Raw genomic sequence first — 13,528 nt, 5'->3', positions numbered from 1 at the left:
CAGGTAGATGACAGCCAAGGTAGAGCAGGACCCAATGCTAATCTTGTCCTCCTCCGACACATCAGGGCTGACTCCCCCATTTCTGCTTAACCTGGAATGCAGAATGTCCCTGAGTTTCTTGGGTATAGGGCAGGGCAAAACAATACTGTCATTTATGAATAATACTGCTAGATTTAATGAAATCTACATTTTCCAGCAACCAAAGGTAAAATTATGACAATTAATTATGAAATTTAACACAAACTACAGCAAGAGTTCCCAGACAGGCAAAACAGAACTTCATTGCAGTAATAATATAACTTTGTAAAGGCCTGACTGTAACTGGCATCTACGCACATATTAAGTGAAATTCTTCTATTTCCAGCATTTATTAATCTCCTGTAGTTTAGACAGTAGTCTAGAAAATATGGAACCATTACTTCTAGTGGCTAAGCCCCCACATGGCACAGAGGCATCTTTGGGGAGTAATTCGAGGCTCAAACTCTTTGGTCCCCCACCCTGGGAAGTCTAGCAGGAGGATTTGGTGGCCTTATCTCAGCCCTGGAGGATCATTTACTAGGATCAGAAATGCCTCGTGTCTGTTGCAGACAGGATGAGAAAACCGACTCAAGTACTGTCTCATCAGGCAGCTCTGGGGGGGAAAATACTTTCTGCAGGGGCCAGTGACACACCCTGGTTCCTGGATTGTCCCTGTTTTGCTGGTGTCCACTTCCATTCTTAGGCACAACCTGATCTGGATGCTATATAGGGTCACTTGACTCGGGAAGAAATTGTCATGGACAGTTCAATTGGTTTCAGTTCCACTTCATAAACTTCAAAGTCCCTCCAAGCAGCTTTAAAAGAATCTTGAGAAGTGAGACCTCTCGCTGCACTTTCACTGTATGGAGAGCCTCAGATGGGAGGGAGAGGAGTCAGGTGCCTTACCTGGTACCTGTCCATGGTAGAGATGAGGAGGGTGAAGGAAATGGCAGTGGCCGCCATGGCGTGGGTAGAGGGCATTCCAAACTCAGCAATCATTCTCTTCTCCAGTTTCACCACGGGAGGGGATAAAGGGCGGGGCCACTTCAAGATATCCTTGGCCACCTGGCCAATGTACATCACCAGCTGCAAAACCAAAGGACCAAGATGACTGTAGCCAAATAAGTGACATTAGTGAACTCCTACATTTCATGAATTTTGGTGAGGGGTCAGGGGGAAGGATTCCCTGTTTGTTGACTGAAATCCCCTTTCTTTCAGAACCAGCTACATATTGTGAAAGCCTTGCAGAGTGATATTTAATTGATCAAAAGAAAAACAGGCCTGCTGGATTCCACAGAGCAACTAAGATACAACATTAACTCTTTTTAAAAAAAGATTTATTTATTTATTTACTTTTTATTTAAAAAAGTAAATAAATTAAATAATTTACTTTAAATTTACTCTTAAATAAAAAGTAAATAGACAGAGGGGGAGTGAGGAAGAAAGAGAAGGAGAGAAACATCAATGTGTGGTGGTCTCTCATGTGCCCCCTACTGGGGACTTTGCCCGCAACCAAGGCATGTACCCTAACTGGGAATCGAACCAGCAACCCTGTGGTTTGCAGGCCAGCACTCAGTGCACTGAGCCACACCAGCCAGGGAGGGACATTAGTCTTTATTTTAGTCATATAGTTGACAAGCATTTATATAGCTCGGATACGTGTGCAGCACTGTTCTAAGAGCTTTATGAATATGTACTAACTCACTTAATCCAATAACACCTATAGAGTGCAGACCCCCCTGTGCAGATGAGTAAACCATTGTAAACAGTCAGTAAATGGTGGGACTCACTGGATTTCTATCCAGAGAGTTTGGCTTCAAAATCTGTGCCTTAAACAACCATCTGATAGTACCTATTCAAACACAGGATGATCCTGGACTAGAAGACCATCTAATACTCAGATCAGACAGCTGTTGTTTTCTAGTTTTAACCAGAAAAGTGACTGTCCTATGGGACATCTAGCTAAAATTTTTTTGAATGCTACTGTTACTCCTGTTATATGCAGTCAACATACTGGATCTGACTTAACCTCACTCAGTAATCAGAAGCTTCAGTAACATAAATGGTATGATATTTTCAGTCCTACAATAAAGACAACTCAATCTGGAGGGTTTTTTTTTTAATGACTTTTGCATGATGCCATTAATGAAAAAATTTCCAGTCCCTTTCTGTTTGTTCTTAAAGCAGAGACAAAGATCAGAATTTGATTTCTATAAACCCAGAAATGAACAGGACTGTTAACTGGACATTTATTTTGTCAGAGAGCTTTCCAAGAGGATGATTTCACGATCTGTTATAAAAGAGGATAAAGCAAGCCATTTACTGAAGTCTCTGCATTTGTCACTCAAAGTGTGGTCTGAGAGCAGAACTACACAGGCGCTATTTTAAGATGCTGCTCCCAGGCCCCAGCCGGGCCCGCTGAATTCGAACCCCCACTTGCACAGGACTCGTGGGTGGGTCGTGCACACAGGGGACTTTGAGAAGCCCTGCTTTACCCGGTATTCTTGCACAGGTCATTTTGCCACTGCCTCTAATCATAAACTTCCTTGTCTTACCATGACCATATTGATCTTACTAGGGTTTTATTTAGCTCCTGATGGATGGGGTTACCTTGCTTTGGAACAAAACCCACTGATGGGAGAACTATTTTGGAACAATTTTGATGAGTCAGCCAGATCGCCTTAGGCTTTTTCCCACATTCTGGTGCTTCCTTTTAGCTTGAATAGTTGTTTTGTTGCCCATTAATCCTGAGCATCACCGCAGCAGAGGCAGTAGCCCTGCAAGGCACTGCGTATGTTTTTGTGCTCAGCTGCCACTTTGCTCTGGGTTAGCAACTGAGACCCACTGTCAGTGCACAGCAGGCCAAAGCCACAGGCTTTAAAGGCCCAGGGACAATCACTCCAAATTCCATAGCCGTGATTTCTAATGGGACTTTGAAACTTAAGCTGTTTACCACCCCCTTATTACCAGCAACCACTGTCCTGGAAACCAGCTCACTCTTTTATGTTTCTGCCTCCTCCTGTGAACCTGTAAAAACCACCTCAGACAGACTGTTATCTGCGGAGTTGGAAAACTTGCAGACATTGTTGGCTACCAAGGACTTCTCAGAGGCTGCTTGAGATCGATTTTCAACCCTGCCCCCTTGCCACTCACCAACATAAACAAGATATTACGGGCATGACGACTAATTCTAGTTTGCTCAAAACTACTTTAAAACCCTTGGACACTGGCGACCTTAAGATCATAAAGTGAAGACAGACTGGGCGACCCTCATTCAGACAAAATTTACTTCCCTTGAGGTTCATGAGTTCCTCTGACGTCATTTATAATTTCACCTTCTATGACTGAAGGATGTTTTTAAGAATGAGGGCAGTTGCTCATTTCATTTTAAAATATTTCCACAGCTCTACCTTTTTTCTGATCAATAAATCTCAAATAGCAATTCTTGTAAGGACATTTCTCTTTAAGCAAGAAAACTAGCCGTATTTTTCAAGTCACACAGAAAGAGTACCACTTACAGGGGGTGTGTCCTGTCTCACATTCATTACTACAAGGCTACAGGGGGCCAAGCTCTGCATTAGGTCTCCATCCCAGAGTGGGACAGACAGCCGCACAAACAGGGGATCTCCTCACAATACAAACATGCTTTGAGACAAATTGTCCACAGAAGTCCATGGGTGTGTCTATATGCAGAGACAGACTTTCGTTCAACCTGGGGGACCAGGAGCACTTGGGCTGAATGTTCAAAGTCTATCGTTTAACTAAGAAGAGGGATGGGTACAGAGGCATCAAGGTTGCAAGTGTAGCAGGAGCAAAGGCTTGGAGAAGAGATGCTGGGAGGGGAGGAGCACTAGAGTTTAAACCATGAGGCACGGCACTTCCGATCTGTTAGAATGGCTATGATTAAAGGGACCGACCACACAGGGGATTAGGGCAGATGGGAAGCCCCTGGAAATCTCATACACCTCGGGAGGGCAAGCAAAACACTACGGCCACTTTGAAAAAGGGTTGGACAATTTCCTCAAATGTGAAGCACACACTCTCCATGTGATCCAGCTGTGCCACTCCTGGGCACTCACCTGTGAAGAATGAGAGCATAAGTCACACAAAGACTTGTGCATAAACATTCGTGGCAGCTCCTCTGTAATAGCCCCAAACTGGAAAGACCACCGTTTCCATCCATAGGTGAACAAATAAGCAAACCAGAGTATAATCATACAGTTGCATACTTCTCAGCAACAACAAAATAAACTATTGATACCATACTGCAGCATAAATGAATCTTAATAATTATTATGCTGAGTTTCTGCAGAAGCCAGACCAAAAACAAACAAACAAAAAAGAGAGTACATATATGTTTTCATTTCTACAAAATTCTTGAAAATGCAAATGACATTCAAGGACAGAAAGCACATCAGTGGTTTTCCAGGAGGTGAGGAAAGAAATGACCAATCAGGAAACTCCTGGGAGTGATGGCTACTCATCTTAATCATGGCGATGATTACAGGGGTATGTCCATATGTCAAAATGTGCCAAGTTATACATTTTAAATATGTGTAAACTTTGTGAATCCACTGAAAATTATTCAACCATACGCTCTAAATGAATGAAGTGTACAGTATGTAAATTATACCTCGATAAAGCTGTTAAACATGTGTAGTTTATTGTGTGCTGATCACATCGCAAAAGTGGTTGTCTAAATCAGGTTGGATGGCATAGCCTGGGTGACTCACAAACAACAGAAATTTATTTCTCACAGTTCTGGAGGATGGGAAATCCAAGTTCAAGGTACTGATCAGGGCCTGCTGCCTGGGTCACAGATGGCCATCTTCTCAGTGCTAAAAAGTGAGCTTTCAAGCCATGAAAAGACATGGAGGAAACGTAAATGTATATGACTAAGTGAAAGAAGCCAATCTGAAAAAGCTACATACTGTATGATTTCATCTACATGACGTTCTGGAAAAGGAAAAACTGGAGAGACAGTAAAAAAAATCAGTGATTGCCGGGGATTAGGGGAAGGGAGGGCGAACTGGTGGAGCACAGAGAATTTTTAGGGCAGTGAAGCTATTCTGCATGGTCCTGTATCGGTGGATACATGTTGTTATACATTTGTCCACACCCACAGGGTGTACAACAGTGAACCCTAATGTAAACTATGGGCTTGGACAATTATAGTACATCAATGTAGGATCATCAATTGTAACAGAAGTCCCACTCTGGTAGGAAATGTTGGTAATGCGGGGGGCTGTGCCTATGGGGGGGCGGTATATGGGAGCTCTGTGTGCTTGCCACTCAATTTTGCAGTAAACCTAAACTGTTGTAAGAAATAACATCTATTAAAAAGAGTCCTGTGGCAGAAGATAACTATTTGTCCATTCAGGTTGCAGTTAAAGAGTGTAAGGATTAACTTGATAGGACTTGCCTGAAATGGAGAACTTTGCTCTGCACCTAGAGGACCAATTAAGTTCCGACATCTTTCACATTCCTTTGGGTTAAGGCCCCAAAGGCCTAGATGCAAAAGAAAAATCCAATTTCACATCACTGACACCTTAGCAAACCAGCTGGGTCCCCTGCATGGTACTGGTGGTGATGGGTGGGGTGGGGGGGAGTGGAGTAGTATTTCCTGATGAGGAAGTAGTGGATTTTCTTACTTCCGCCCTGATTACAGGATGAAGGAAATATGTAGGTGGGAAGAAAATCCATTTCTCTGGACAGTCTGCTGCTGATCTCTAGCAGACACAGAGCTTTTCTGGAGAACCAATTCTATCAACCGAAACATGTCCCCATCCCAGCCTGGAAGAACTTCCAACTTGGGGTCTGTCCTTGATGGCTGGGCTCATCTGGGCCATCAGAGAAAACAGCCCATTTTCTCTTACTGTGGTGGACTTTCTAGTTATTACAGTCCAAAATGACAAGTTTACTGAACCAAACACATCTCCAACAAACAGGACATTACTCTTCACCCTCTACCTAAACAGTTTAGAAAACAGAAGGTCATCAAAATAACATGATTTCCAGTAAAGCAGCCACAGGATATCACAAACAAAGCGATGTGTTCATTCTTTATATGCTGAGATTGCCAGCTGCCCCCACTTCTCCTTCCCACACAGCACCCCCATCCCGTGGAGAGAAGGCTCCAATCTTATTACAATAAGAGCTAAGTCCACTGCAGGATGGAGGAGACATCAAGAGGTTTCAAATTACACCCCCCACGCCATTCATCCACACACAAACTTTGATAAACTCTAGCATCTTTCCTCCTTCTGGCTACACCCATAGCTTCCTCCACCTGGGGAAGTCACAGCACAAAAAGCTAGCTGACAGGAGTGTGTGATATCTCTTAGGTCTCATGGTGCAAAAACACTGTGAATTACTGGGAATTACAGTCTATCCATGGATTTATTTTCAATAAGACAGAAATTAGTCATATCATTTTTTATCTGTTGGATAGTTGAGAACTATGAGATGTAACCCAACTAATAGAGCTTCTCCACCAACGCATACCCATCCTGTTTTTCAATCGGTCCAAATTAAGCTCATTCCCCTTCTCCTTGGGTTGCTAATATGATGATTTGGAGAAAGAGAAATCAGACACCCAACCATTCCACTCCTAGGTACATACCCAGTAGAACTGAAAATGTATGTACGTGAATGCCCTCAGCGTCATCCTTCACAATAGCCAAAAAGTTTAAACAACCTCAACACCCATCAACAGTTGAATGGATAAACAAAATGTAGTATAGCCTTATAATGGAATATTATTGGACCGAAATAGCAGTGAGGTACTGACACATGCTATAGCAGCATGGATGAACCTTCAAAACAGTACGCTCAGTGAAAGAAGCCAGATATGAAAAGGACAAACACTGTATGTTCCCATTTATATGAAATTGTTCAGAAATGCAGACCCAGAGACAGGAAGTAGATTAGTGGTTGGCAGGGCGGGTGGGGGGGGGCGGGGAGAAGGGTATGGGGAGTGAGTACCAATGGATACGGGATTTATTTGGGGGAAGACAAAAGTGTTCTGGAGGTAGATGGTCGCACAACTTTGTGACTGTACTAAAAACCACTGACTTACATTCTTTAAGAAGGTAAATATGATGATATGTGGATTGGACCACAATTAATACAAGAGTAAGAGAAACTAGGCATTAAGATGGGTCCTGAAATACCCCTTTGATGTGTCCTTTAAGTCCTTTGTTCCAAATGTTATTGCCAATGTCCTCAAATATTCATTCAGCAGAAGTAGCTTTGGGGACTATTAATATCCTTATCTTCAAATGTCCTGCCCAGCGGTGGCTCTGACCCCCCAGTTCTACAGGACACTGAGGAGGTGACGGCATATGCCATAGAGGAAGCTGGTGAAAATCTACCTCCTTAAAATCATGAGTACAAAGTTTGTTTTAAGAGCAGCTTTTGGCTGCGGAAGGTTGTAAGATTAAGAATTTTACAAAAAAAAAAAAAAAGGAAAAGGAGACTAACTACACTAGCCCATGTGTTGCTTCTCTCCCTGGAATGGACACACACTGCTCCCTATTTGCCTTCAGGGAGTGAATTAAAAGCATTTTTTTGTTGTTGTTATGGTCATTTGGGAACATTCTAGAGACTACTGGTTACTATCCAGCATGAAAAGTTGTTTTCAATAGATGAACCCCCTCTCCTACTTGTGGCAGTATTTTTGTTTACTTTTGAGAATCCAGGGCTCCTTTACAGGGCGCATCATGTGGGTTTGTGCATGTTTATGGGGATAGAGCGGTGGTGGCAGTGAATCACGGGGAGAAACGACTGCAATTTTAAACTAATAAAATTTCATTCCATGCCTGAAGCACCAGAACAATGAAATTACAGAGCAAACATTATAACTCACAGAAGACCATCAGAAAACTGGTCTTCACGTATCCCAAGTTCCGTGTGCATGAGAAACATTAACTAAACAACGAACGGCAGGTGAGGAAAATAAAACCATTAAGTTGCCACATTTTCTTGCTCTAAGCCTCTATTTTTTTTCAAGCTCGTATCTTCTTCTGAAAAATTAAAAAACAATTTTATTGATTGATTTTAGAGAGAGAGGAGGGGGGAGGGGAGAGTGAGAATGGGGGTGGGGGCAGAGAGAGAGACTGAGGGAGAGGGAGAGGGAGAGAGGTATCAGCTTCTTGTTCCACTTACTTACACATTCATTAGTCGCTTCTCGTATGTGCCCTGACCAGGGCTAAAACCCGGGACAATGCTCTAATCAACTGAGCTATGCAGCCAGGGCTGCTTCTGAAATTTCTGAAGACAAACCCTAAAGGTATAAAGATCAGTAGTTAAGTCATAGGTGTGGCGTATCTTTAGGAAAGTTACTTCAAAGCAGCAGAGCCTCCTTTTCATTGTTAAGAAGGAGTTAGGTTAAATTATAACTCATGTTTGCACGGTGATTTCTTTAGTGTGTGTTTGTAGACATTACTTAATGCCCACATCATTCCCGTTTTACAGATGAGGAAATTGAAGGTCACAGAGGGTAAACGTCTCACCGAAGACAACGCCATCAGTGTAGATGAGCTGGACTTGACTTCTGTGTTTTGATTCCAAATCCTACGGTCTTTTCTCCACATCCCACCACGTAGCATCTGACAAATAATACCTGAAAACGAATATCTACCCTTAAAACATGGATGTCATTAAAATGGGGTTCAGGCTCAGTATACCCTGAATATATTCAGCCTCAAAGACTGAGACAAGAGCAAGTGTGCCCACACCTGCACTCTCCTGTCTTTTTAGGTCAGCATCTGTGTATGAGGTCGGGGCGGCGGCCATCGTGCTGACCTGACAGATGTGAGCCTGATTTTAGGCTAAAGGTCATTAACATCGAACACCTGGCTTTTCAGACCACCCCAGACCCTCCTTACACATTTGGTTAGAGCTGGATCATTTCACGCTGTAAAGAGATGGTTTTGGGGTTGCAGAACCTTGGGAGCTGAAGGTTGCCTCAGTGGGTCAGCCATCCTAGTCTTAGGGAACTCAGGAAAGGTGTGAGCGGTGGTCACTCAAAAGAGATAGATAAAAGATTTGTTTCTGGAAGGATTAAGACTCCGCAAAGTCGAGCTGTGCAACCTCATCTATGCCAGCTCTGCGTCCCGGTCCAGGGAGTCTCGGTGGCGTGCCTCTCATGGGACCCGCCGGCCGTTCTGCACGGTAAGGCGCCGTGAGAAACTGGGACTTGTGGCGCGGGCTGGCACAACCTGTGCTGTAACCTCTGGGCGTTAAAACCATTCCCCGTCACGAAAGCAATGTGTAAAAAGCACTTGATCTGATGGTCCTCGTTTGAGAAAGTTCAAAGGTTAGGGGCTCTCTGTCTGTCTGGATAGGTTCCCTTCTCACATGCCCAAATCTTCCCACTTGTCTTAGTCAGTAAATAATTTAACACTGAACTACCTAACTGGTGACAAGAACGGTGCAGGGTTAGCCTCACACCCTCAGGTCTAAGTGAGTGTCTTGGTCCCTAACAGGCTGCCCGGCTGGCTGGCTGCGTTTCCTCAGGCTACACGTGTGCACAAGGGCGGGGGGCACTTCACAGCGAGGAGCTCTGTCCGGCAGCAGCCCACGAGCAAACTAAATTACCAGTTAAGAAGAGGCTGAGAGGAAATGAAGAGCTAAGGAAACGCATATGAAGAAAAACTCAATATGCAGGCTAACAAAATTATGGGAGCCATAATCACAGGATGCAGGGAAGCAAATTCACTTATGACAGTGCAGATGATGTCAGTCTTCCGTCTTCAGAGAGGGCGCCCTGGATATGTATCTACTCAACTAACGGGGGAGCAGCCAAATGGACTCCGCTATTTCTTTATACAACATCTATTTCTGCTCTCAGTCTGATGTCACAGGCTGGGCTGGCGACACTGGGCACAGCCAGTACGCATTTCAAACGACTGCCAGCAAGGCGACTGTGAAGGGGCATGGCTACCAGTCAGTGTGCCCGAAGGGGTCCAAAGTCCAGAGGCTCGGCCAGCATATTACCTCCACAATACCCTAGTCAGCTGTGTGTGTATCAGTGCCCCTATTTACTCCTCACTGTGCTGCCTCCCAACTTTTCTCGTCGTCATGAAAACAGTTTTCCTTCCATACTGAAAACACACATTCAGAGGAAAGTTGGGATCCACACTGTCATCACATCACTGCTCCTCTCTGCCACCATCATCACCACAGGGAACAAAAGCGGTCACATCTCACCTGGGAAAGAAACTGACCTTGGTCTGAGATGTAACCTCTCTCCTGGGCAATGTCTAAACCTTGTGACAGTCTCTTCCGTACTGAGGCAGAACCTGAGCTCTGGCATCAGGGGTGGTCCCCTGACTCAGGAATAAAACCTCTCAGCGAGAATGATGGAATGAACAGTCTCCTTGACCCCGGGGTCTAATTCTGCCTGCCTGTAGGTAACACCTTTCTGGCAACCAAAGGGTGCAGACATGCCCCTAGTCAGGCCGGAACTGAGGACTCAGTTCTAGTCTGGGGCTCCGTGTCCTGAGTCTTCAGGCTCCTTGGTCTAGTAAACACCAGGGAAGGGCCTGTTTGGAGTAAAAAAACATATGACACCAACTTTTAGAGCCCAACCAAAAAACAGTCAGTCACCACCTCTTGAGATGAAAATAGTGTAAGAACTAAGATTACACTGCATTTGACAAGGGGCTGTAGACATGTAAATACTGTCCAGCCCATCAACTCCCAAAACCAAGTTTCCTAATTGCATTTTGGCTGCAATCATGACTTCCCTCTAAATGACTGACTTTTCTCCTTATCCCCCGTCTTTGCTGCTTTGTCCTCATCACGGGCAGGAGGGCTTCATTACCCCATTTCTCCCAAGCAGAGAGCAATGGGTCCTCCTCCCCTGGTGTTAGATGGCTTTCCTCCTGAAGAGCCAGTCTTTGAGTAGAAAGGGACAAGAGTCTCCACGGGTCCCCTGCCTGACGCCTGCTCACTGCAGGGAGCAAGGGAAGGAGGTTGGATAGCAGAGGTGAAGTAGGGGGGCGGAAAGCAGAGCGCCATTGATGTGCCAGTGGGCCAGTGAGTGATTAACTCCAACCCTATTAGGAGGGGCTGTCAGGCACACAGTCAGAACCTCCCCCAACAGGACTGGGGGCTGTAACCTCCCCGTGACCCTCTGTGGTGAGCAAGGCTTGCCTGGAGCCTGCCAGCACCTGCCTTCCAGGCCCACGGGTGGCCTCCACCTCTTCTTTCTGGGCCTTTTCTCTGCAATCTCCACATTCCTCCCTAAGGCTGAGTGAAAGCATTTTTACCAAACAACTGTTGGATGAAATGTCTTATCAGATCTGAATCACAGCAAACGTTTGATTGAGAAAACCAACTCAAACATGGCCTGGCCTTATACTTTTATTCATTTATTTTTTTGTAAATCCTTACCTGAGGACACTTTTCTCATTGCTTGAGAGAGAAAGAGAAAGAGAGAGAGAAACATCAATCAGTTGCCTTCTCATAGGCACCCCAACTGAGGATTGAACCCACAATCTGGGTATGTGCCCTGACTGGGAACCGAACCTGTGACCTTTTGGTTATGGGACAATGTAGACTAATATTTTTACTTTATCAGCCCCAACCCCACCTCAAGTGCATGCTCGGTCTTGTTCAGGACCTGGTGTCTGGAACCGTGTCTGGAGCAGTCTGAGCCTGGAACTCTCTCCCCCAGCACCTCACCTGGCTGGCTCCTTCTCATCCTTCAGGCCTTAAGTTAAGTGAAACTAATGCAAAGTGCTCTTTCTTGACCATCTTCTTTAGAGCAGGTCTCTGCTATCACCCCGATTGTGGCCTAAGCAGTAATTGTATAACCTTTAACTGTTGTGTTGATTTACTTATTACTGTCTGTTTAGCCTACGACTAAATCCCAGGAGAGTGGTATGGAGTCTGTCTTGTTCTCTGCTTCTCCTCTCCACACTTAGAGTGGTATTTCATAATAGGCCCTTGTCAGCTGTTTGTAAAATGAATGAAAAGTTGTTGCTCACCAATTGCAAAGTAAGAAAGAGATCCATGCTTTTTAAAAAGCCAATGAAATCTGGTTTCTGGTTCAAAGATTTCTTAGCAGTTCACTACTTTCGTACTGAAAAACCCTGATGGAATCCTGACCAAATGTGTGTCCTGACTATCCATCAAGGCCACTGGGGAGGTGTTTCAATGGGGAACAATTCCATTTTTAAAAGATCTCTAGGAACTACCTTAGTACTTTGTAGATTTTTCTAGTGTATCTTTAGCACCCCGAACTGTAATTACTTCTGTACGTGTCTGCCCCTGATAGGGGGAAAGCTCTTAAATCATCTTTGTAGAAACAAAGACCCTTTTATTGTTCAAGGAACAATAAAGACCCACCAGGAAGGAGCGTAGACACAAGGTTCAGGGTGGTCTGTCTAGCGGTAAGGTCTGTGCTGAGACTCAAGCAGCCAGGGGCAGGTGAGATCATGCGACACTAGGAACGAAGGACAAAGTAGAGCACAGGCCTAACATACAGGGACTGGGGAGAGAGTGGGATGGCAGGGTGTCATCAGGAGTTCTGTGACTCCAGAGAAGAGAAAGGATAGCAGGAAGGATGAAGGTACAGATTTAGGCAGAGATCTGATTGTGAAAGATAATTTTAAGGTGCTTGGACACATACATGTTTTAAAGAGCGGTTCCTGGTCATTTTTGCATTTGCAATAGGTCACTTTCCATTCTGTGGGGAGAATGAATAGCTGGAAGGAGGTTTATTAGAAGGTTAATGTGATGATGAAAAACAGAGATGGTGCAGGACTGAGGTGACGTTTCCGAACCGGCTGCAAATATAAAACCACCAGTGCCCGGTAGAGAACAAAAATCTGTGCTAAGTGACTCAGTGCCTACACCGCAGCTCCCCAGAGAACTAGACCACTCACTACAGGAAACAGCCAGCTAAGACACCAGGGACTATGGGGCATGCACTGTGTTTGTTGGTTGTGCTTATTTTGTAGCTTTTTTGTCACATATCACGGTGTTAAGTGAGACCGTTTAGATGTTACTGTTGAAAAGTCCTGCTTTTTGGATCTACCAAGCTCATGAAAAAATAAATAAATAAGAGTAAACAAGTCACCTATATTGGTAAATAACTTAGGATTTACAGCTTGTGGCCAGTCTCAAATACTCTAGGAGATAATTAAGACTGTAACATAACATACTATGTAACTTCTTTGATAGATGTAACATCTGATATATAACATCTAAGATATACTACAGGGTAAAAAACAGCTATTGTATGATTCATTACTACAGACCTGATCATACTGCCGGTTACATTAATGTCCCTGAATTAACCGGTACATAAACATATTTGATGGAGTTACTCCAGTGATTTTCAACCTGTTTCTTTTCATGGCACACATAATCTAATTACTAAAATTCTATGGCACACTAAAAAATATATTTTTTGCAGACCTGACAAAAATAAATAGGTAAAATTTAATTCATTCACAGTGGGTGGCCATTGTTGTGTTGACTGTTGTCATTTTTTATT

The 13,528-nt window shown here is 44.1% G+C and overlaps 1 protein-coding gene across 1 annotated transcript in view; it reads right to left on the bottom strand.

Moving 5' to 3' along the window:
- SGPP2 (sphingosine-1-phosphate phosphatase 2) overlaps positions 1-13,528 on the bottom strand; it is a 98,631-nt gene that overhangs the window by 30,842 nt on the left and 54,261 nt on the right. Inside the window, exon 3 of the mRNA XM_024563983.4 lies at positions 925-1,104. Within this exon, the coding sequence (XP_024419751.1) occupies positions 925-1,104 (180 nt within the window). The remainder of the gene's footprint in view (positions 1-924; positions 1,105-13,528) is intronic.

The sequence above is a fragment of the Desmodus rotundus genome, chromosome 2 (assembly GCF_022682495.2).
Source record: "Desmodus rotundus isolate HL8 chromosome 2, HLdesRot8A.1, whole genome shotgun sequence".
NCBI lineage: Eukaryota > Metazoa > Chordata > Mammalia > Chiroptera > Phyllostomidae > Desmodus > Desmodus rotundus.
This window is presented reverse-complemented; position numbering and strand designations above follow the sequence as displayed.